This window comes from Manis javanica, chromosome 2 (assembly GCF_040802235.1).
Source record: "Manis javanica isolate MJ-LG chromosome 2, MJ_LKY, whole genome shotgun sequence".
Lineage (NCBI taxonomy): Eukaryota > Metazoa > Chordata > Mammalia > Pholidota > Manidae > Manis > Manis javanica.
This window is the reverse complement of record NC_133157.1, coordinates 63,341,104-63,367,660: the sequence shown is the minus strand read 5'-3', so window position 1 is coordinate 63,367,660 and position 26,557 is coordinate 63,341,104. Positions and strand designations below refer to the sequence as shown.

Here is a 26,557-nt window from a genome sequence, read left to right as displayed (position 1 = left end):
GAATGTAACTTAGTTCAACCACTGTGGAAAGCAGTATGGAGGTTCATCAAAATACTCAAAACAGACTTACCATTTGACCCAGGAATTTCACTCCTAGGAATTTACCCTAAGAACGCAGCAATCAAGTTTGAGAAAGACAGATGCACCCCTATGTTTATCGCAGCACTATTTACAATAGCCAAGAATTGGAAGCAACCTAAATGTCCATCGGTAGATGAATGGATAAAGAAGATGTGGTACATATACACAATGGAATACTACTCAGCCATAAGAAGAGGAAAAATCCTACCATTTGCAGCAACGTGGATGGAGCTGGAGGGCATTATGCTCAGTGAAATAAGCCAAGTGGAGAAAGAGAAATACCAAATGATTTCACTCATCTGAGGAGTATAAGAACAAAGGAAAAACTGAAGGAACAAAATGGCAGCGGAATTACAGATCCCAAAAATGGACTAACAGGTACCAAAGGGAAAGGAACTGGGGAGGATGGGTGGGCAGGGGGGATAAGGAGGGGGAAGAAGGGGGGTATTAAGATTAGCATGCATAGAGGGGGGAGGGTGAAAGGGGAGGGAGGGCTCTACAACACAGAGAGGACAAGTAGTGATTCTACATTTTGCTATGCTGATGGACAGTGACCGTAAGGTGGTTTTTAGGGGGGACCTGATACAGGGGAGAGCATAGTAAACATAGTATTCTTCATGTCAGTGTAGATTAAGGATTAAAAAAAAAAGAAAGAAAGAAAAGGGGGATTACTCCTTGATAGGATAAAACAATTGGTAAATCAAAGATTAACGCATGCTTTAAATATCCTTAATGTTGATCACTTAAAGGGTGTCAGATGATCAGCTCTGGAGGTACTCTTTTCTGATAATATTCCTTTCTCCTAATAAAAATAAAAATTAAAAAAAAAATTATAAATAAAAGTAGTCCCTGTGTGCTGACCTCCAATGAGTTCTACACAGTGGTATAGAGGGCATGTCAAAGTTTGGGCAAAGGGTCTGTTTGTTTCTATGCAGAACATCAAGGCCTAGCTTGGCTACCCAGAAAATGAACTAAGATATGATATGAGGAGGAGCTTCCGGCATCAGCACTCTCTGGAGGACACGTACCGGGGGATGATCATCAAAAAGCCTCCACAGGGATCCGGGCGATGCTGCGGTTGTGGCTGTGTCCACCCCACTGTTTCCTGGACTTGCCATTGGAATGAGGAGGGAGATGTCTAGGCTGGCATGTGCATACAGTGAGACAATGAATTTGACCGGTTCTGTACTGCTGGAACTCAATCAGGAGTTGGGAGGGGTGCAAGTTGTAGCGCTCCAAAATCTTATGACTATAGACTATCTACGGTTAAAAGAACATATGGGATGTGAACAGATCCCAGAAATGGGTTGCTTTAATTTGTCTGAATTCTCTCAGACTGTTCAAGTACAGTTGGACAATATCCATCATATCATAGACTAATTTTCACAAATGCCTAGGGTGCATAAATGGTTTTCTTGGCTTCACTGGAGATGGCTGGTAATTATAGATTTGCTTTGTTTATGTCACCGTATTCTTATTATGTTAATATGTGTGCGCAATTTAGTTAGTAGTTTAAAACCTATACATACTTAAGGTACTATACAAGAAGATATGTCAAAGAAATAATCAATCCTCCCATGTTTTCTTCCATCTGCTACCTCTATAGCTTTTCTTCTTCCTTTCTAATTACAACCCTTAAATAGAATTCGTGCCTCATATCGAATTTACCGAGCATCATAATTCCTCCAAGTGCTAAAGATACCTCAAGACAAATGCTGGGCATAGAAGCCACAGGGCATAAATCTGCAAAGAAGTAAAAAGCTAACCTTTTCAAACAATATGGCTTCTCTCTCACTTACCAACTTTACATTTCCCCTGTATGGCCCTGGAAGATGACTGGTTAGCCAGAGATGGGTAAGATTCCTCAAGGGAGGAACAACCTAAGACAGGCACAGTTGCAGGGGGGCCATCAGGTGAGAAATTGGGGAACAACAGTGGTAAAGCTTAGAACCTCACCCCCACCCCCCTGTGTCGAGAGAAAGCTTCTGCATCCATGGATGTTTTATTGCCCTTGTCTAGCTCGGATTAGCACATAGTCTACAGGCACACACCTGATCATCTACAATTGCTCTCTTACAACACTAAACTATGTTTTCTACCTTTATCTTCCATCTACCTACCACTTCAGCAGTTTATTAAAAATAAAAATAATAATAATAATAAAGGGAGAAATGTGGGATCCACATATAAATCAAGTATAAAAATCAAACGAATATTCATATTTGACCTGATTGTTTATAGTTCATAATGCGTGATTAGAACCAAAAGTTTCTGTGATGAATGCCCTTGTACTGTTCACCATGTAAGAACTTATTCACTATGTAAGAATTCATTCACTATGTAAGAACTTGTTCATTATGCTTCAGAAGATTGGAAACTGATGAGAACTAGGCTTGAGATGGATTAATGATTGTGCATTGAGCATTGACCCCCCTATACAGAATTTTATTCTTGTTAACAACCATTTGATCAATAAATATGAGATGCCCTCTCAAAAAAAAAAAAATAGAAGAGGAGGGAATACTCCCAAACTCATTCTATGAAGCCAACATCACCCTAATACCAAAACCAGGCAAAGACCCCACCAAAAAAGAAAATTACAGACCAACATCCCTGATGAATGTAGATGCAAAAATACTCAAAAAATATTAGCAAACCGAATTCAAAAATACATCAAAAGGATCATACACCATGACAAAGAGGGATTCATCCCAGGGATGCAAGGATGGTACAACATTCGAAAATCCATCAACATCATCCACCACATCAACAAAAAGAAAGACAAAAACCACATGATCATCTCCATAGATGCTGAAAAAGCATTTGACAAAATTCAACATCCATTCATGATAAAAACTCTCAGCAAAATGGGAATAGAGGGCAAGTACCTCAACATAATAAAGGCCATATATGATAAACCCACAGCCAACATCATACTGAACAGCGAGAGGCTGAAAGCTTTTCCTCTGAGATCAGGAACAAGACAGGGATGCCCACTTTCCCCACTGTTATTCAACATAGTACTGGAGGTCCTAGCCATGGCAATTAGACAAAACAAAGGAATACAAGAAATCCAGATTGGTAAAGAAGAAGTCAAACTGTCACTATTTGCAGATGACATGATATTGTATATAAAAAACCCTAAAGACTCCACTCCAAAACTACTAGAACTAATATTGGAATACAGCAAAGTTGCAGGATACAAAATAACGCACAGAAATCTGTGGCTTTCCTATACACTAACAATGAACTAATAGAAAGAGAAGTCAGGAATACAATTCGATTCACAATAGCATCAAAAAGAATAAAATACCTAGGAGTAAACCTAACCAAGGAAGTGAAAGACCTATACCCTGAAAACTAAAAGACACTCTTAAGAGAAATTAAAGAGGACACTAACAAATGTAAACTCAACCCATGCTCCTGGCTAGGAAGAATTAATATCGTCAAAATGGCCAACCTGCCCAAAGCAATATACAGATTTGATACAATCCCTATCAAATTACCAACAGCATTCTTCAATGAACCGGAACAAAGAGTTCAAAAATTCATATGAAAACACCAAAGACCCCGAATAGCCAAAGCAATCCTGAGAAGGAAGAATAAAGTGGGGGGGATCTCGCTCCCCAACCTCAAGCTCTACTACAAAGCCACAGTAATCAAGACAATTTGGTACTGACACAAGAACAGAGCCACAGAGCAGTGGAACAGAATAGAGACTCCAGACATTAACCCAAACATATATGGTCAATTAATATACGATAAATGAGCCATGGACATACAATGGCAAAACGACAGTCTCTTCAACAGCTGGTGCTGGCAAAACTGGACAGTTACATGTAAGAGAATGAAACTGGATCACTGTCTAACCCCATACACAAAAGTAAATTCAAAATGGATCAAAGACCTGAATGTAAGTCATGAAACCATAAAACTCTTAGAAAAAAACATAGGCAAAAATCTCTTAGACATAAACATGAGTGGGACTATATCAAGCTGAAAAGCTTCTGTACAGCAAAGTACAGCATCAATAGAACAAAAAGGTTCCCTACAGTATGGGAGAATATATATTCATAAATGACAGATCCAATAAAGGGTTGACATCCAAAATTTATAATGAGCTCACACACTTCAACAAAAAGCAAATAATCTAACTAATAAATGGGCCAAGGAGCTGAATAGACAGTTCTCTAAAGAAGAAATTCAGATGGCCAACAGACACATGAAAAGATGCTCCACATCACTTGTCATCAGAGAAATGCAAATTAAAACCACAATGAGATATCATCTCACACCAGTAAGGATCACCATCATCGAAAAGACAAACAACAAGTGTTGGCGAGGTTGTGGAGAAAGGAGAATCCTCCTACACTGCTGATGGGAATGTAAATTAGTTCAACCATTGTGGAAAGCAGTATGGATGTTCCTTAAAATGCTCAAAATAGAAATACCATTTGACCCAGGAATCCCACTTCTAGGAATTTACCCTAAGAATGCAGCACTCTAGTTTGAAAAAAGACAGATGCACCCCTATGTTTATCGCTGCACTATTTACAATAGCCAAGATATGGAAGCAACCTAAATGTCCATCAGTATATGAATGGATTACGAAGATGTGGTATATATACACAATGGAATATTACTCAGCCGTAAGAAAAAAACAGATCCTACCATTTGCAACAACATGGATGGAGGTAGAGGGTATTATGCTCAGTGAAATCAGTCAGGCGGAGAAAGACAAGTACCAAATGATTTCACTCATATGTGGAGTATAAGAACAAAGAAAAACTGAAGGAACAAAACAGCAGCAGACTCTCAGAACCGAAGAAGGGACTAACAGTTACCAAAGGAAAGGGACTGGGGAGGATGGGTGGGAAGGGAGGTATAAGGGTAGGGAAAAAGAAAGGGGGCATTACGATTAGCATGTATAGTGTTGGGGGGTTGCAGGGAGCGCTGTGCAACACAGAAAAGACAAGTAGTGATTTTACAGCATCTTACTACGCTGATGGACAATGACTGTGAAGGGGTATGTTGGGGGGACTTGGTGAAGGGGGGAGCCTAGTAAACATAATGTTCTTCATGTAATTGCAGATTAATGATAACAAAATAAAAAAAAAACAAAAACAAATGTCTATTGTATGTTACAGTGCAGAGGGCTTTGTATTACTAAACATGTAAACAGTAATCTAAGATAGGTGTTATACAGTAGGGAAAGTAAAGCTCAGAGCAGTTAAGTAACTTGCCCAAGATCCTACAGCTAACAGATAGAAGAGTTTCATCTCTTGGCCATCTAACATCAATACGTGTGATTATCCTTACTTCATTAACTATTCAGCAAGCCCGAGTGACATGTTGCCATCTAGTTCTATGAATCTTCATGGACTTCAACCACAGTTAAAGTCATAGCTGAAGTAAAACTCTCCTATTTCAGGACATTGTGAATATAGATGCTGTCTGTGTATTGATGAAAGTTTGAAAAGCAATATGACAATCCTAATCAAGAAGAAAAAATGAGGTGTCTTTCCTTAAGAGACATTTTGAAAGAAAATTGAGTACCTGGACATTGGCAAAGTCGACTCGGTTGAGGTCGTTGAGCATCTGGTTGATCTGAGACGTGTTCTGAAGGACTGCACGAGCTGCCTGGGCCAGGTGATTGAGCGACGTGTATCTTCGCAGAGTCTGGGCAAAGGCACTTACAGCGGCAACCTGTAAAGAAGCCCAATTAAATTGGGATATTTTTTTCCCTCCAGTAAAAAAAACTGCTGCAATCTTAAAATCTTTATTCCCTTGCCAAATTTTAAATGCTTCCCTCTGATACTTATTTCAAATTCATTTGGTGTGAGAGCTTACTTGTAAATTACAGCATTTAATTCTTTAAACCATGTATTATTTTCCTTTTGAGTAGGCTGAGGTCAAGACTAAAACAAACTCCCACATTCTTTGACATCTGAGTGCAGCACTAATTAAACCAGTCTTACAAGTAACTACTCATCTACAGCAAGAAATGGCTTTGTCTAGGAAACTCACAAAAATGTTGGTTTTCATTTCCTTTTTACTCACTGTAAGAGTGTCAACTACAAACTAGGCAAATAATTTTTTTCTTTTTTATGGAAGACCAAATCATATAGCCCCTTTTTTTTTAAATGGATAAAAATACATTTTTCAGAGCACTGTCATTCTGATTCACTGTTAATACACTTTAGAGAAACCTGGGTAATTTAGAGGTGAAACAAGATTCTTGATAGCCTTTATTAGCAAATACAGAGCTAAAAAACTTATCAGACACAAACAACAAGAACTCTGTTTCAGAATTTGAATTTCTGTAAGAAGGCTATCCAGGAAACCTCTATTTGTCCCTCATAATCTACTTTCCATCCTTCTCCATTCTGTTCTGTGTCCAGGAAGGCTGACACACACGGACTAACACTAAGTGCTTCCCTTACACTCTAGCTTCCAGTTGGGTTTGGCCAGTAATAGAAACTGGTAGGAGACTGAAGGACAGGAAGAGTGGTCAAAGTATTTATTCCCCCACAACCTCTGCTCTCTTCCTGTTCTGGCAGAGCCTGCTTTCCTTTCCTAAGGGGGAAGGACTCTGTTAATGCCATAACTTCCACATCTTTCCCCAGTACACCTATGAGTATTCAGGACTTCCCACTATTGCTGGTCCTGGGGTGTTTTGCCATTCCTCCTTGGTTTTAACTCTATTCACACCTTTGGAAACAGACCTTTCCTCTCTCCAATTATCTCCACCTCTTTAACATTCCTCCCATTTGTTTCCTGCTGAGAGCCTGAAATAACCAGGTTACAGTAAAAGATGTCACAGATAATGCCACCCAAAAAGTCTAGGTAAATAGCTAAATTTCATGATGTCATGGAAACTTGTTACATGCACAGTAGATCTAATGAACATTTTAACATATTTACAGGAATATATTGTATGGCATTGAATCACTATATATTTAAGAAGCAACTGATTTAACAGTTGGTCAAGTAGTAGAGGGTGTCACAGGTCAAAGATGCTCTTTTCTGATAGTGAGATGTTTTGTGACTATGTGGAACTTGGGGAAATTCATAGCCTCAAAAAAGTCTCATAGTTTTCTCCATTTCTGTGGTTCACTGTAATCAAGTACACACTGTGTACCAGGTACTATGTTAAGTGCCTCAGATACATTACCTTGTTCAAGTCTCATAACCATGCTATTAGACACATATTATAACTTAAAGAGGTTAATTAAGTAGCTTGCTCAAGGTTACACAGAAATGTGGTTACAGTAGCAGGATATGAACCTTGGCATTTTGATAACAATGGCCAGTATAACCTCATTATGCTGTTTCCTCTGTCAGGGTAGTCTGTCTTTATTGATTGAATACTCAGCCAAAAAACGGCTGCACATCAGTGAGATAGGAATAGAAGAAGGCACCCTTCCACTAAGGTAAATTATACAAATGAACTCTGGAGATCAATGAGATGACCAGTGTTGCAGCTGGATGTCACCACATCCACTTCAACGGAGGGATCTCTCTTTGATAGGAAGAGAGTTGCTTTCAGCTGTTTGACATGTTATGAATATGAGACATTGTTATGAATATGACTGACTTTGCAGATTGGAAATCATACCTCTGATCATAAAATAAAATAGCTCCTCTTTTTTGTGTCCATCTAAATGCATACTCGAGAATAGTTCCACCATGGAGAACTTCTGTGATGATGGAAATGCTCTATATATGTGCTGCCAAATACAGTAACCACTAGCCACATGGGGCTATGGTACACTGGAAATGCAGCTAGTATATCTAAGGCACTAAAATTTTTATTTAATTTAAAGTTCAAATTCAAATAGCCATATGTAGCTACCCTAGTGTATTGACAGCATAGCTCTAGAGTAATAATCTAAGGTGGACATATCAATGAAATGTTTCTTTCTGTGTGCTTTAGAGATAGAAAGTGTTATTGCAACCTTAAGTCAAAGCAGGAAGAGCTACATGTGTTCCCAAAGAGACTTGTCTATAAGAGCTTCAGTCTATCAACTCTGCCCCCAAATTGAAAGATACAGTATATTGTTGGAATCTGATATGAAATCTGATAGCGAATGCAGTCCTTGACTAAAAGCCACAAATGTAATTTTTGGTACCAAAGTTTGGACAGACTCAATCCAATCTTGCCATGGGGTATGTTCATAGGTCAACCTAAAGTAACATGGTTAGAAGAGGACAAAGAAGAGATTAGATATCTCCAGCTAAATAATCCACATTCCTGATGAACACTGATGATGAGATAATTCTTCATTTTAAGAAATGATTACTTGATTTACAAAAGCATTCTCCAATACTAAAAAGAAAAGCATCCTAGAAAGCAGAAGAGTATTAATTTACACAAACTTTTCACAATACAATGAGTAAAGTCAGAGATTTACAAAGTTTAAAACTCCCTCAAATGGGAACTAATTGAACACTCTAGACTATTCCTTTTAATATTTGAGATTAAACAATTGAAATACATACTTTGGAAGAGGGCTTTTAAATATGCTGCACTTTAAAATGCTTCTCTAGCTTCTTTGAAAGGAGCACTATCAAACAACACCTCTTGTCTAAGTTCCTTATGACACAGTTGTAAAATACAAATGTAAAAATCAGTTTCAACGGTTCCATATGTTATAATATCAAATTTTTACATGATAACATTTGATAAGACATATAAAATTCACAGTTCAGAAGAATTTCCTAAAGAAGCAGCAAAACATAAAACATGAAAGCAAAAACATAAAAAAGTACCTTGGTTTGTATCATTCTCTGTGGAATATTGTTCATGGCATTGGAAAGCCAACCTTCAAGGCTTTTTGCAAAATTTCGAATGGCTTGGGTCAAGGCACCTAAATGTTAAAGAAGAAAAGCAGAACGAAAAAGATACCAAAGAACATCAATCTTGAGGCTAGAGTAATGGGAATATGTACACGTGACATGTGAAATAGCACAGAACTCATATTTTTCTCATTGACAAAACTCTATTTAACATTATTACTATCTTTGAAAGCATCCAAGAATTGTATTTTGAGTTTTTTTTCTTTTAAAGTTATTTTGTTCCTAGATACTTATGACACTTCATTGAGAAATGAAAACATTCAAACATTTTTGTTATAGCAACATATACCAGTTGTGAATATATTTGTGGAACATTCTATATTAGACAAAACACTTTTCATTAAAAGCTTTGTGCTCAAAGACTAAGGATTTATACATTCTTCATATTGATTTTTCAAGCTCTTATCTATTTTCCTTTCTTTACTGAAAAAGAAAACAATGCAAAGCCTTTTCTCCTTCTCTATGTATCTGTTTACTCTAGAACATATCAATTAGCCTAGTTATCCCTCATTCTTGTTGAAAAGTAAGGTTAAAAATTAAAATTACTGCCTGACTAGAAAATTTTGGATGACTATTTTCCATTACACTTTATGTCACCCAGACCAATTTTCTTAAGATATTCTTAAAATAGTCCATTCCATATCCTTCACGTATCTGTTACAACCTGAAATGGGGAGAGGTCCCATGAGAGCAGCTTTTATGGTGGTCATAAAATGATTAGAAACATCATCCGTCATCAGGGATTACTATGACTATTTTACCAGAAGGAATCTGCTTACTGAAACTGCTCTGTAATACAAGACAGAATTCTTCTCTTGTTCAAATACTTGGTCAGTCAATAGTATTTTATGTCATTTGTGCCCCATGCTTCACAGTGTAGGGAGCAGTTTTAGACATTTAGTAAGTGTTTGAAGCACCCACAACATAAGATTAATCTCTGTTGGTTCTCTATAATGTGGGGAGTTATTACAATTTGTAATCTACTATAAGAAACAGAGAGAGAGACATTACATTTTTTGTCCAAGGCTCCCAGTAATATTGCTAATGATGGGATTAAAGTCCTCATTTTTTTTCTTCTGTGCTCAAATGAGTCTGACAAGCTTCTCTACTGCTTTTGTTAAAGCAGGGTTGGAAATGATTTAGCTTACTCAAGTTTCTTTCAAAAGATACAAATTTTATTAATCTAATAATAAAAACCACGAATTTTTTTAATGATTTACTGAACTGGTCAAATGATAGAAGAGAGAATGGCTAAATTTTGATTAGGAAAATCACTCAAGTATATCTTAACCATGAGAACCATCCACTGGAAATGCTGAGTTAGAAATTTCTTGAGAACTAATCTTTTAACATTTCCAAAGTTTCCCAGTTTATCCAAAAAAGAAAAAAAGAGAGAATTTTTTCTGTTGTATTATGTACTAGAACCATGGAGGGCAGGCATGAATGGAAATGAAAAAGAGTGAAAAAAATTAACAACCTTTTTAAAACTCAGTGAAATTTTGTTAAGAGATTAAATTTGGCTATCTGTATTTTTTATTTTTCTACAGTTAATATACAATAATTATTTCATTGAGAGAAAAACAAGAATAAGGGAAAGTTACTTTAAAAAATATTTAACATGGGCCTTGTTTTATCTAGACAAATTTGATGCTGGGGTGATTTTTAAAATAAAAAGATAAGTTTGTGTATCAAGTGATGATAAGTTTTTATTATTTTGCACTAACTGACATTTGGGGCCTACTTTAAATATGATTGTAAATGTACATTTTAAGTGTTACCAGTTGATTTTTTATATAATTCTTTACACTTAACCTTTTTTTATTTTCAGATAAATGTATTTTAGAATACAGTAGTTTCAAGCTGACTTTAAATTAGTGTGATATGCAGACTTTTTTGGCTAAAAAAAGGAATCCCATTTGGACAGTAAGTGGTAGAGTGAAGTACTAGTAGCCAGGAAAATACAGTTTTTAAAAATAAAATTAAGTTTGCTCTCTCTGTAGGAATTCATGTCAGATCAAATTGTGCAGACTGACTCTGACAACTTTTTTTCATGAATGGATGGTTTGAAATTCAAAACTGTTCCAAAGCTAACTTGTCTCAACCTGCTCACAATTAATATTAAAATATGTACAATCAGAAGATAGCTATCTAAACTGTATTTTAAGCTTTTTTTTGTTAAGTTTTGTTATACAATGATTTCCAAATATACTTTGTAGGGTTGCACATTAGCGTATCTTGTAATTTCAGAGAAACTATAAAACTACACCCATGAAAATTTCTGAAGGTGAGTTGTCTGCTCAATGTAGAAACAAACTACTTGATAGAATAAATTGGTTTTCAAATCAAAAAGTGCAAGAAAAAAAGGTCAAGTGTATTGTGTACTTAAAATTATGGGGCTTAAAGTGTATTAAAATCAAAACATGACTTAAATTAGGAAACTATTGAGTTCACAAATTTTGTGGTACTAACATAGAAGTAAAGATTTTAAGATTCCTTAATGAATACTTATGTTATTTACCTCAAAACGGAAAGTGCTCACTGACATCTCTTCCATATCTCATGAGAGAAATTGTATGTTGGTGCCAAGATGTCATAGGCTAATGAGCTACTCTATACAACTTCTCTTAAATATCTCTAGAGATTATCATTCAGAGCACAGAGAGCAAGAAAAAAAAATAAGGAAAATCAGATTCTGGAACATAAACCAGTGGAGAATTTATAAACTGAAATTTTCCATGACAACATCACTCCTAAACCATTTTGGTCAGGAAAACTTGGTGCAGATAGAGCAGAAAACATTAGTAATTTATAAAAACATGAGGCAACGACAGATGAATTTTTTTTTCTATAGAAATTTATTGTGTGCTCACTGATACTATATGTAAATGAGTGTTTAAGCATATCTTCTGAAGTGGTGTGTACATATGAAAGCACTTATTTCCACTACTCTCATATTTTGAAAACATACAGTATAAACATACAATTGCCAATATGTTCACCTTTTCTTCTACTAAGTCCCTATTTAAAATTTTTCTAGAATAATTTAACTTAAATCAACTGAAAAGTGTACTTGGAGTACTCGGTTGCCCATTTCACAAGCTAAAAGACTGTTTTTACCTCATTAATGTCACTGTGGAGTGGAAATTCTATTCTATTTCTTTAAAAGTTAAGGTTACTTAATATATGCTCATAAGAATGTAAGGAATAAAATTGTTTCAACCGCTTCTAATATAAGTATCTGTGTAGTGTTTATATTGACACTTGCAGAAAATAGTTTTGTACACTACAAGGTAGTTTAAAATGCACCATCACTTTAAGTAATCTAACTTATCTATGTAATTCCTATTTGCTTCATGGTGGGAATACAATGCTTGTGTAGTTACATAGATTTTTCTCTCAAACTGCCAGTTCCATTACTGTTAATGGAAACTGCATTTGCAGTTCTTAACATGATACAGGTGACAAAATAAATGCTTTTATAAGGGAATTCAAGCTCAGTGGAAACCAAGAAAAACTTATTTCAAATCAAAAGCAACCATGACAAGAGGCAGGCCCAGCAATTCAGATTTCAAAAACTTTTGGCTTTACAAAGGAAACTGCGTCCTTGGATAGGGTAAATTTTACATGGTTGACTGGCCTGGGAGGATTCCTGCAATTAGTCACTGGGGCTGTCAATCTATAGGTTGTCTTTTCTATAAAACAAACAAACAAACAAAAAGCCCTGTAAGACTGGAAAACAGAAAAATTTTCTCCTTTTTCTACTTCTACAGTTTTGTTCTAGGCCGCCTTCATGACATACTCTGTGTTGCATGTTTTCTATTTAGCAAATTTAAATGAGATTAGAATAACTCTAGATTGCAACATCACTTCCCAAAACTTCCTGGGCGGAATGTATGAGAACAAAAGCATCAGCACTTGTCTGCATTTAACTTACTAGGAATAGGTCTAAGCACGTCGGGGATGAGAATCTCCACCAAAGCCTGGTACATCCCATGGTCACAGTTACACATCCATTTCAGGATAGACTCATGTTTGCACAGAGTTATCAGCTTTGCTTTCGGAAGTCGACTTTCTATTTCACTCAGATTGCTGGTGTGAATAAATGTAGCAAATGAATAGATGGCAAATGAGGATAAAAAAGAAAATGGACTTTAAAAATAGTTTTAGTTTACCAAATATTACTGAGGTTAGAGCTATACCACCATTGCACTGGTGCCATAAGGCAGGATATATACAACACGCCCCCAGAGCTGCCTGTGCACATTAATACTTTCTGACGGTATGAAAGGCAGATATGATACTAACCATGAGGATGAAACAGCTCTACCGCAGTCCCCCAAATCAATAAAAATGGGAGCTACAATACACACGCTGAAACCTCAAGAGAGCAGTTTGCGGTTTACTTCAATCTATTCATTTAATGTTATCAGGTAAGGTTCACAACTGGTATACATATCTCTGATTTATTAGCTGTGACATCTACTCAGCCATGAAAATGAATTGGAAAAGCACATTGATTCTGACCTTGATTCAGTAATGGTAGTGCCATCAGTCGGAGTAGAGGGAGAATAGCGCCAGAATGTTTGCCACAATTTTTCTATCAGGCTAAATTGAAGATTCACAACAACATCCAATATTGCCTAAAAACCAAAATGGTAATATATTGGTATTACTTTATAATATTTCTTATGGGGGTGTGTGTGAGGTGCACATACTGTAACAGGAATTAAATGGTAAAAATATCTTTGGCCTCATATGTTCCTATGTTGAAACTGGACTAAATTTTGCCAGTGGAAGTAGGGAAACAAGAGAGATTAGCTAGGGGGCGGGGAAAAGGAAAAAATAACACTTGAAAGATTATGCAAGATAACTTGTGTTCCTCCCATAACAGCCTCGTGTCCCACTCTTACTTTTATGTCTCTTTTTCTCCATTTTCATGCCTGCTTCCCTTCCTCTCCGTTTACTTCTCTTGCTTTTCTTCCACTTCTTTATCCACTGGTTCCTTCTACCTCCACAATTGCTGCCATTTTTCCTATACTCAGACCCAGATGGGCACAGAACAGATTCAATTCACATCGGCCTTCACTGGGCTAGGTGTGTGCACTGGACTTCAGAAAAGGCCAGAGTGAACAGTGTAGGGGTGCCTGTGTGAGGCAGATGGAGCTAGGGCTAAATCAGCTTGGTCCAGGTTGCTGCCCTGGTGCCCTTGGTCCAGGTGGATTCCAGATGTCACCAGCCAACCAGAGGCTGGGGCAGAAACCAGAGTTAGGCTGGCCTTCAGAGGATGGCACTTGTCTGGGTAGAATAGGGCGCCACAAGTCTGTCTTTAGTTATGCAGTGCTTTCCGCTCAATCCTCTCTCTGTTCACTCCCTTTAGAGAGCAACTTTAATACGATCCCCTTTTCTAACCTTGCCAGTGGGGGCCTTGCCTCCTCCTTCTCCTTAATTTTATTTCCTAGAACCATTTTCCAGCTGCATCAAGGACATTTTTTTTGATGATGCTAGAATTTACCATTTTTGTTCACTTTTGATGATCATATTTAATTTCAGCCTGCCATTGAAATTAGTTTGTAAATTTGTCTTCAGATAAAAGCAGTTATAAAACCACAGAATAACTTGCTTGTACAAAGAATGAATGATTCTGTGATTATTTTGAGTAAAAAATAAAAAAAAACAGAAATCATCAGCATAATGTGTTTGGTGTTGTCACCATTGAGGATGACAGGTAAAACAGCCCCATCAAGGGCTGCAAAATTTATAGAAGGTAAGTAACAACAGGGGCAGTCAGGAGTGTCAGTCTGACTGTATTAGGCAAAAAGAAGAAACCCCAACTTCATAATTCTAGAGGCTGTGCTTCCTGTGCAGATCTGGCTCTATACATGATGCAAATAATAGCTGATGTTCTATTCAAAGACACCCTGCTACCAATTCAAATACTAAGCAAAATCTGTCTGGGTGGGTATGTTCTAGGAACTGGTAGACAATGTTGCAAGTAGTTGGATAACAAAAATGAAGGATAGGGAACAAATTAATTAACTCACTCCTCATGCTCTAATATCAGAAGCAATAAAAATATAAGTGTAAGCCTTGAAAATGAAGGGCATATAGATGGCTCTCCTCCCTGGCAAAATTCAAAACCTTTTCAAGAGGCAAATTATTCTAGCTGCTTTCTAAATTGTAGCTATGAGATTGCTTTCTAAACTGTAGTTAAGGCACATTCTAAGAGACATCTATTAATGAAGCAACTACTAATATCTTACATAATACCTTACATATCTCCATCTATGAGACTGCTATAAGAACACTATTTTATGTTAAAAGAAAAAAAATTACTGCTGCAGGAACTTCTATTGGACATTATACTGTTCCTTACATAACAAATTAGAGATACTTACAAAATATCTTGGATAAACAAACTGAGAATTACAAATAACAGGCAAAATAGGTATAGCAATCTTTCCCACTATATAGGAAATATGAAATAAAATCAGATAAAGAATTCAGTGCATCTTAAACTCAGTCTTTTCAAATTAAATGCAAATAATTCTTTTGAAAAGGACATTCACAACAGCTTCCTTTGAGGCAGCTTTACAAATGAACAAAACATTTTATCATGTGCCCACCTACTTTCAAATACATTCAGACTAAAATATATAGGCAAATACATTTAAAAATAATCCATATTCTACTGGTTTAGGGCAAATGACTATTTACAGAACTGGATATGAGACTCAGGTACCTGCACTTCAAAACTTTGAAAGTTTGACAGGGAAAAATAATTAGAATTCTTCTTTTTTGTATATATCACTATGCCCCTCAAGAGATGGCATGAATACTGGTAACTCTGAAATAAATAGAGGTCATTTTATGGACTGCTATTTCTCACATAGATTTATTACTGCATGTATCCATATCTCTTCCTATGGAGCACTCCTGAAAACTGGTATGTGAATGAAAATTTTGTAGTCCCAAGCATATTTTCATCTCACTGGGGGAATTTTTCACTTAGAATAATCTTACTACATATTCTTTATTAATGTAAATAATAATGTTCCAGCTTATATTTTTGAGTAAATATGAGAAACTATTTTTAAAAAGTCCAAATTATATTTATGTATGCTCATTTGCTTAAAGCAAGGTTCACCTGAACACAGAGAAATAAGAAATTGCTTAGAGAATCTTTATATGTCTTGATTGAATATACATGATATTCATGTAGAAAGAAGTATTTTTTTTCTAGATATGTGAGGACCATCCAGAAATTCTCTAATATAGGGAAAAGCACACTAGTGAAAGAGATAAATATTAAGCACCTTTCATCAATCCAAGAAATGTCCAGAACAAACTGTCAGGACATGTTGAAAAATACTTCTGGTACATGCTTTATTAATAAAGAGAGAACTTCTCTTGGTTGTTAATAATCTAGCACCCTTGACAAGCACTCAGATTCACTCAAGCAGTTCTTATTTCTGGAGTGGAAAAAAAAATCTGTGAATGCTATGAGCTGCGACTTCCCACTATATACTGCACTGTCAGCAGAAAGAAGGACTGCCCGTGAAATCCAAAGGATTATCTTTTACTCTTAAGTAGATCACACATAGCCCTGGAATAAAGCTACTTTAATTCTAAACAGACTCCTCTTTCAAAAGGAGAGGCACTTAAATTTCTAATTGCAATCCCTTATCCCTTTCTACCAGGTGAGTGGCAGGTCCCTCAACATTCTGGCTGTGAGAGAGTTCACCTTCTAGGGACAATGTAGGCAATTTGGATGTGGGATACTCAGAAAGGGAGTAGGAGTAGCATTGGAAAATACCAAGAGAAACCATAATTAACCACCAACACAAAACTAGAGCCTCATGATCCCTACAAGGAACACCCAAAGTGATATGCTTGATAGAAATACTCATTATGGTATAAAATTCAGAAGGTAAAAAGGATATATAGAAAAATTAAGTCTCTTTCCCCTCCCAGTCACCCAGTTTCCTTCACAAAAGCCACCACCATTAACATTTTGTCCTTTCTTCTGGAGAAATGTGCATACATGTTCTTTTTTATTCAGCAGGCTATACACACTGTTACCTATATTGCTTTTCCCTTAAAAATAAATCATGGAGCTTATTCAATATTAGTACATTTTGAGTTTCCTATTCCTTTTAATGGCTTCATATTATTCCATTATATTACCATATTTTATTTATTCAGTTCCTTATTAGATATTGATGTCATAACCAATCTTCTGCATTAAAAACAGTAATGCAACAGGTCCCCTTGTATACTTTCTCTTCACCCATATGTAAGCATTTTACTAAGAGAAATACATAGAAGCAGCATTTCTGCATTACAGGATTCATATTAGGAGAAGCTAAGAAGATGGGAGACCTTTTTCTGCTTTCCTTGATTCTCCAGTCTGAGACAAAGAGAAAAATTAACTTACTAGAGCTCATCTGTCTTCTAGGAATATGTTTGATTATTTCGTTTCAGCAAGTTATCTGGCAGAACTTAGCATGTGTTTGTACTTTGTTTGAAAAGACTTACCTCACAGTGCTCTCGATAAAGACTCTGCAGTGACTTGATATCCTCAAAGGTAGTACCATCTGGCAGAGAAGAGATTTCAACTTCTCCAAACTCTGGAAGTGCTCGAGATGCATCTGTTACCATGACAACACAACAGAAAAAGCTATTGTGAATGGTGCCAATTACATACACATTAATGAGGGAAAAGTTAACAAGACTGAAAAAGGAAAAATATTTAAAGGTCAAATGTCCAAAGAGCAAGGACTTTTCATACTAGTATTTTGCAAACAAAACCTGGCAACATCACAGCACAAGAGAATACAGGAAATACTCCTAAAATTTTGGGGAAACTAAATATTCACCACAATTATTCTAGGAATAACATATCACAGGGGCTCTCAATAAAAAGCCCCCATTAAAGAAAAATATCTCTAGCTAGCCAGTATTAAGTAGCATATTATTATGCTACTTAAATATATAAAAAATAAATCTAGCTTTAAACTCATTATGCTTGTACTTCTTACATAATCATAAACCAAACGAATTACAAAACAAATTTTAAGAAAATCTACAAAAGTAACCATTAAACTTAACAACATTAACTTGGTATGATGGGTGATGTGCTTGTCCCATAACTAAATTACCTCTCGCAGCATGTGACTATGGTATTGTCTGCTGCAGTACAGAATCTTTTGAGTGAGACAGGCCTATACCAAAATGTGACTCATTTCATGGTGGCTGGTCCTCCTATTACTCTTCTATATTCACATGGGCTGTGAAACTTTCCTCCACACAGAGCACTGGGACATCATTTAGCCTTCCCTTGGGATGAATTACATAATTTATGTAATTTACATAGTAAGTCTCTGTTCTGTTCTCATGAGCTCTGGACAATTAGTGCAATACACTTTGGTACCTGCCTTATAAACTCAAATACAGATGTGGGAACCAAAATTTCAGAACAGTATTTGTCCTAGTCTTCCAGATAATCCAGAATATGGTTTTATTTTTTTTAGATGATAATTAAAATAAAAGCACAAAATAAAAAAATAAAAATCCTTGTTGAGAGCTCAAGAGTCTACAAGCATATACTTGAGGACTTCAGTTTGGGAAATACTGCTGTAATGTTTTTGACTTCAGTAGCTATTCAACCTGAGAGTCCATTTTAGTTGTTTTTGTCAGAAAGTACACATAGACACATATACACACACACAGACACACACACACTCCGATAGCTTCCACTTATCTTGATCTGTTGTATGGAAACTGTATGTTTATCTCTAGAAAAGTTGTCAGTTAAATCAAGGTGCCATTTTTGCTACCTTTAGCCATGATAGGAACATGCAAAATGTTCAAGTTCTACTTCCTAACTCTTTAAATAATAAGAAACACGTATACCATCAATAAAATTACAAAAATAGAAAGCACTGTGATCATTTCAAGAATAAACTGCATTTTAAAAGTTCATAATATTTTTTGCTTTCTAATCTGAGACTGTATGCATATGCAATTTTATGCACAGGAAATGAGAACTCTTTGGTGCTTGAAATTACTACTGAAAGTAAACACAACACAATTTTGATGACAAAAGTCCAATTAATACATATTCTGGAAACAACTTCATAGCAATGAGCCTTTAATTCATATGCATTCAGAAGTCCTACACAGCTTGAGATTTTTAAAAATAAGCTCTAGTGAACATGATAAAGTGGAAATAAACTAGAACTATCATATGATGTGCATAGTTTCAGCACACAATATAAATCTTTCTATGTAATTAACATCTGTCATAGACATGGTATTTGGAGAAAACACTACTATTGTTCTCTTGTTTTCAAAATCCTAATAGCAACTAATATGCATTACACCTTAACATACCTAAAAACTGTTGATGATGTTGACTTTGGGCAATTACAGTTTGCTCAACAGATGTGCCTGTCTGTTGACCACTTCCTGTGAAACCATCTGCAACCCCATCCACTTTCTGCATAGGCTTGTACCTAAAAATATTAGATGGGAAAAAAAAATAAACCAAATTATTCCTTGCTTTTTTGCACTACACAAAACTCCTAAGGCATTTCATTTTATTCTATCTTCTTTAATGTCTCATGATAGTTGTAGGATAATTTTTCCTTTACAGTATCATCATGTTGAGATAAAGACATTTTCTCAGTTGTGGAAAAAAAAAGAGGGAAGGGGATTATGAAAAGGACCCATTTTTGAAAATTCAGAAATTTGTCTAAGAATAAAAGAGTTATGAGATATTTCGTTGGACAGCAGTGACAATGTCCATTATTACAGTCTTAATATATGGTTTGAACATAACTTTTAGCAGCCAATGGATCAAGGGAGAAACATTTTAAATATATTAGGACTTTAATCTGAACTAAAATCTAGGATCTAGGGCCTGAGAAATATTGATAAATGGCTTTTGATCAGTTAATATCTCCAAAATATGATTCCACCTAAAAACTCTACCTTACTGTTTTTCCATATCTCCTAAAGCTTCCCATGCATCTCAACACATTCATCTCCCTTGACTCCTATCCACATCTGCAAATAGAAAGATCATAAGTATCAGCTTGCAGCAAAATACATGCAAAACTCATCTACAAATTTAGGTTAAGTTAAAAGGAAAAAGAAACAAAGTCAGCTATGGTTATGTATTTATTTTTAGGTCCTAGTCACACAAACTCAAGAACTTTCCAATACTGCTAAGACAGAAAACATTCTTCAGCAGGACAGGCAAGATGGATAGACTCTTGAAAGTGAAATACCAGATACGAAAAAGAAAAAAAAAAAAACCAGGGCAAATCTCCTTGGATAAGCAAATAAAAAATAAGAAATAGGCAGCAACTATAATTTTCCCTTTTTCTAAGATTTCATTTGTTTTAGAAATTTAGGAAAGCAGAAACATAAGAAAAAATTAAAATCTACAATAAGCTTATTACCTAGACAGCATCATTCACTGTATGTTTGTTCTTCTATTTTTCTCCCCATTTCTAACTCTATTTGTAAACAAGACTACCTAATGTTCTCACCATCCAGACACTTATATTAAGATCATAGTTTTTGTGACTAACAATGTCGCTAATACATGAATAGGATATACTCAAAGATGCCTGTCCTCTGACCACAGCTATGCAACAAATGGACCTAGTGAAACTTCATATAAACTGATGCTTAGGTTGTCTTAGGAAATGATTTAATACTGAGTGTTATTAATTATAACTTCAATAAATGCAACTTCCAACAAAAAAATTCCAGTCACTCACAATGACATTTACATTTATTTCTTAGGTGACAGGATCTCACAAAGAACTATGAAAAAGCAGAAATAAAGCCAGAAGATGAACAGGGTGAAAGAAGCATTCAACACACTTCATTCTTGTTTTCATCTTTGAGATGACCCCATACCACCAAAATGTTAGTTGCTATTTTCCAATGACCTAAAGGAACTCAAACCTATTCTTTTGTTTGATAAAAAAAATCTGAAAGTACTATTCAACTGGGGGTCATACCAAGATATGACAGAAGGGTTAGTACTGTGATGTGCTTTAAGGGCCATTTATGAAAAATTGGATGTTTTTCTAATGTTTTTTTCCTCCTTAAAGATTCATGTCAGAGACGAAAAAAAATTCTTGGTGAAACAAATACTTTGAGTACTTATGTGGGGGAGCAGTTGCTAACCATTCTGTTTTGTAAGATTTGAATGATTTTATTCTTAAGGGATATTTTTAGGGATGCTTTTGTCTGCATTGATCCATTCCAGGTTTCATTTGATTTGAGCCTTCCTTTTTCAGCTATGAAATTTTAAATCACTAACAGGTTAAATTTATTTAACCATGTTTCTTCAATTAAGTTAATGGTGTTTGGGATTCAAAGAGTTAATAAATAAAATTGGCTAAGGGGATTTTAGTTATTTACCCTAGAGAAGAGAATATGCAAATATTTCCTATAGAATCCAATTACATTAAGTTATAAGATAAGATTAGAGAGTAATTATGAGACTTTGCCCAGATATGCTTTATCAAGTTTCCTTGTTCTACACTGCATCTAGTATACTACAGATGCTTAATGGGCACCAAAATCAAGGACAAGTGGAACTTAACCATAGAGAGAAATGACATGTATTCTTAGACTGTAAGTTTTCAGAGGACAGATGCTATATCACAATCTATTTGCATATAGTGTTTAGCAAGCCTGTAGCCTACATGCAAAATTATCTGTTTCCTTAGAAAGATGTAGATAGTAGAAGTTGCTAAAGGAAAGAGATTATATTTTTAACAAGCAGTCAAAATCACATTAAAATTAAAGCATAATTGTGCTTAGTAATAATGATATTGAGTGGAAAACATTGATTAGAGGTATACTACATTATAGAAGAGATGGAAAACAATGACGATCAGCTTGTAGGAAAAAAGGAAATAACTTGTCAATTCTGGGGGAACTGTGCAGGTCACTATCTAAGAACAAATCTTATATAGAAGAGGTGAATAAAAAAAATATAGCCAAAACTAGAAAATGAGTGGTTTTATTCTAACCATAAAAGTTAGAGTACCAAGGTGGATAGTGGATTGAATGGACTGGGCAAAGAGGCACTATGTGTATCCATTCTTGGTTGTCCTATCAACAGGATCACTGTAGCCAGAACTGTATGTTGTAGCTCCTCAGAGAAAGATGTGGGGGCAAGTTTGGGAGGTTTGTGCCATAAAGAATGACTCAGAAGGGAGAAATATGGCTCATATATGAGAGTAGCACTCGTGTAAGCTTGTGAGCTTGAGAACTTCCACATAGTGTAGTCTCTGCTTCTCCTGCTTTAATAAATCATGTAGTGGCATATCCACAGTGCACTACAAGGCATTGGACTAATACTTAGAAAAAACCCTCAGAAATCAGAATATTGGATGAGGAAAGCTAATGTTTATTTTCCTGATGCTCTAAGGAAAGATATCATTTCCCTACCATAACTTCAGAGGGTTGGGTCTTCCCAGAGAAGGAAGGAGTTTAACAGAAGTCAAGAATAGTCACATAAAAAACAGGCTAAACAAATATCTATAGTAACTGATTCTTCTGAGAAGAATCAGTTATACATGGTATTATTTTCTATTAGGTTTCAAAACCTATTTGTGTATCAGTTATCTGGGTAGCTTTCCAGAAAATTCACATGCTAGGCTCACCGTAGATATATCCAACAAAATCTTTGCATATGGGGCTTAGTGATTGATTATTACAATTTGCTTCTCAGATGTTTCTTAAACAGTCTGTACAGATCTAGTCTATAGGAGCCTCCTAGCCTGATACAAATTCCTTCAGCCCAACATTGTAGAAGTACATCCATAAATTAGGGCAAAAGTCATTTTTTATAAAATAAGCTATCAATTTTCAATTTTTTCCCAATAAAAACTACATTTGGAAGGTAAATAAGTATCTCTGAAGGGATGACAATGAATGAATAAATTACTGTTCAAGGTAACATTTCATTTTATCATATCATCAATTGATCTTAATATATATCATCAATTTAATAAATATTTATTGATCACCTATTATGGGTAAAGCACTGTAGGGATATGATTTTGAAAAGGCTGTGTATAAAGAGAATTTTTCCATGATATTTTTTTCTATTCTATTGACTTATAAGATGATCCAATATTATTGTAACTCTGGTTGAATTTTAGCTGACCATTTAGCATTGAAATACAGCTTTCCGATTTTCTGCCTCTCTACCATCTTCAGAAAATAACACCATTTTTTATACTAAATTGTGAAAGCCAGAGATGCCTTCTACTGAAAAATAATACTTTGTTGAATCCTTAAAAAAACTGAACTCTCTGGTACTTAAGAGAATTCTCTCCCTCTACCCCCATTTATTTTATAAATTATTTTTAGGTTATATTTTCTTTTATAGATTCTTAGTGCTCCTGAATTGTGTGTGCTCTGAGAAAGATCTGTACTACATCAAATGAAGAAACTGCTCCAGGTTTCAGAATTAGTAAGAGGCAAATGATAATTTTAACAGCTTGCAACTCCATGGGCAATCAAAGCTAAAGTTGTTAATGATTAAGAAATCAAAGAAATTCTAATGCTTTAATAGCTGAGTGTACGCATGAAACCTGTCACTAACACTGAAAACTTGGAAAATTATTAGGAATCTTCCCCCATGGGGTTTGTCATAGCTGTTATTTAGAACTTGGATAGTTGTAGCTCAACTGTAAAATAACATCTAATTCTGTCCATAATCTCACAGACACAGACACTGAAGGAGCCCAATGGAAGGCAAAGAATGACATATATTTACCATTACATTCAACTAACATTACCAGGTGGAAACATTTTCAATATGCCAAATGAAATATCTGGAAAAGTCCCTTTGAAGCAGGTGAAAAATGCACATGCAAAATATGAACTGTATATACAAAGAGAGTCATTATTATGTTTACAACTCTAGAAAGTATACAATCATTTGATTTGTATGAACAAATCTAAAAGCTGACTTCATAATTGGGGCAGAAGTCTAAAGTATTCCATTGGAATTTTGAGATTCTCTACAAAGTTGTCCCAGATAATCTTCAACTGACTTCAAGTCTGAAATGAACCAAATGATATAAACATGAACAGATCAGAAGAGATTAGTGACTGTTAAGAATGCTATTCTTGCAGAATAGTAACTGACTCTATAGGACACTGAGTATGTCTGTATCTAGGCTTCTAGTATCAGTTATACTAGTTAATGGGAGTCACTGCATTTCTTCCTTTCTTGTTAGTGACTCTCACAGTGTTCATCTTTTCATTAGCTCATATCCATCTATAATTGGGCAAGGAGAGAAGGAAAAAAATTAAATTCAAATGGGGTAGTTGTATTAATTGCAGGAGTTTTAGAAGAAAATGTGGGTGAGGTAGGAGAAGGAGGAAGTTGAAGTTATTGGCTAAATTAAAAGCTGTGGATCACTCACTGATTTAACATATATTTATAGAGCGCTGCCCATGTGTTTGACGCTCTCACAGACACTGAAGATGCAATGTGGAAGGAGGCAAACATGGTTCCCTTAGCTCGTGACTTTCTTCACTGATTCCTCTACCACAGGAAACTTAGGGTTAATTGTATGTAGTTGATATACTCTTGCTACAAATATACACGACACTTCTTTTATCTACAGCTGGCCCTGTTAAAACTGATTCTAGAGGGATGCCCTGACTTTCCCTTTATTTGAAGAATGACAATTTGGCTCCACCTGATGACAAGACAGTAACAAAAACAAAAAAGGGCATTTGAAGCTCTGTCTAGGAAAAACTTTATTAGTGAGCTTCCTGCATAGAGCAAAACTAAACAGGCCTCAATTTCCTTATCAGTAAACAACAATAGAATTGCCAAATGAGATCTTGCACATAAAGTGTTTATTGAAGAACATTTTAAATAAATGTTCAATAAATATTCATCAGAAGATTAAGTGGTGACTGTTACTATTAAACTTTACATGAATTACTATGGTTACTAATTACTGAGTTGTGATTATTTATGATTCTCCCATCTTCAATGGAAAGTATCTTTACATCAGGACTGCTGCAGTGGCATAGTGAACATTAAATACCTCAGTGCCAAGATCCCTTATTTGTCTCCAAAAGCCAAATGCACAGGCAGCTGATTATCTTCCCATTAAAGACTCCTGACACTCTCAGCTGCCTCACAGTAATTTACCAACCTTCGATGCTTAGCTCTGTAATAAACCCCAGGAATTCAAGGTCTAGGGAAGGAATGGTAAATTATTTACATCAATCAAAGTTGAAAACCACTGGTCTAGAGGTATAAAGAAATAGAAGCCAAACTTGCTAGATTGCCAGGCTTCCTTCTTCTCCAAAGCAGCTTTATTCTTAAAGGAATATTTTTCTCTAATGCCCATAGTATAATGATGATGATAATAATTATTATTATTTATCTAACACTTGAATGTTTCCAGTTATTAAAAAAACTTTATATACTTTTTCCCACTTGGACATCACAACAGTCAGAGTAGTCTATTATTACTAATTTCCATTTTGCAGAAGGAGAAGTCAAGGTTCAGTGAAGTTGTCACACATGATGCAGAAGTGCCAAAGGAGCCTGTATGCAAATCCCTATTTCCCAATTTTAAATGTAGGGTTCTTTCCATTAGTTTAGGAAATCTACATTAATAAAGGTCTTCTGATGACAAGTGCTCTTGTCCTTCCTTGTCCTTAGAAACATACAAGGTCTCGTATCTTTCTACAGCTAAAGCAAAAGTAGCCTGGAGGTACCATCTCTCCAGCTGGCCTCTACTTTCCTCCCCTTAGTGCCACAAGGTTCCCTCTTTCAGATTCTACTTCCTGTGAAGAGACCATGCAAAGGGGCAGGAAATGGTAAATTTCCTCACTTATTTGGGACAAACTCACTGAAGCATAATTTTTCCCTTTATTTCATATGGAAAAATGTTATTACATACATATATTTCTGTTTGTGTTGTCTTACCTCTTTAATGGTGGAATTCATGTAAGAATAAAGATAAGAGGGTTCTTGTCCTTGTTTCTGTATGATGGTAGATAAGTCACCTACCCTATTTGGTCTTTGGTTTTCTCACCAAGAGGGTGAGTTAGACTAGGTGATCCCTTTCTTCCAGATCTAACATTTTATGATCCTGTGATATCTCTTTGAGATGTGATGGACATATTCTGTATGTGACTGTTCATTGTTATGTTTTTTTTGAAAAAGTGATAATTGCAGTTTAATATTTTGAGAATGACTACTGGGATCAAACACAGCCAAACACACTGTCAAAAGTACTTGGTTCTATTCCACCATTTTTGCTAATAGAATTTGAAAGAATAACTAAGATATATGGTATCTCTATGTGCTTCTCTTAATACTAAAAATAAACTGCAGCAAACATTTTAACTTAGTTTATAGAGTTGAAAACTACTCATCCCCCCTTTTGATCATTAATAACCTGATTTAGTTATTATCTAAATGAGGGTAAGCAAATTAGTCCATGAATGAATTTCCCTGAAATTGAAGATTACCTTATTTAAGTGCAGAAGTTATTTTCATATGAAATATTTTCAACAGAAAATATTAAAAAAAACAACTATC

The 26,557-nt window shown here is 35.5% G+C and overlaps 1 protein-coding gene across 8 annotated transcripts in view; it reads right to left on the bottom strand.

Moving 5' to 3' along the window:
* RFX3 (regulatory factor X3) overlaps positions 1–26,557 on the bottom strand; it is a 317,106-nt gene that overhangs the window by 54,893 nt on the left and 235,656 nt on the right. For all 8 annotated transcript variants that reach the window (XM_073228583.1, XM_073228580.1, XM_073228582.1 and 5 more), the window contains 6 exons: positions 19,333–19,454; positions 17,476–17,588; positions 13,465–13,580; positions 12,875–13,029; positions 8,854–8,951; positions 5,638–5,787 (listed from right to left, as the gene is read on the bottom strand). In XM_073228583.1, coding sequence (XP_073084684.1) covers positions 5,638–5,787; positions 8,854–8,951; positions 12,875–13,029; positions 13,465–13,580; positions 17,476–17,588; positions 19,333–19,454 — 754 coding nt within the window. The remainder of the gene's footprint in view (positions 1–5,637; positions 5,788–8,853; positions 8,952–12,874; positions 13,030–13,464; positions 13,581–17,475; positions 17,589–19,332; positions 19,455–26,557) is intronic.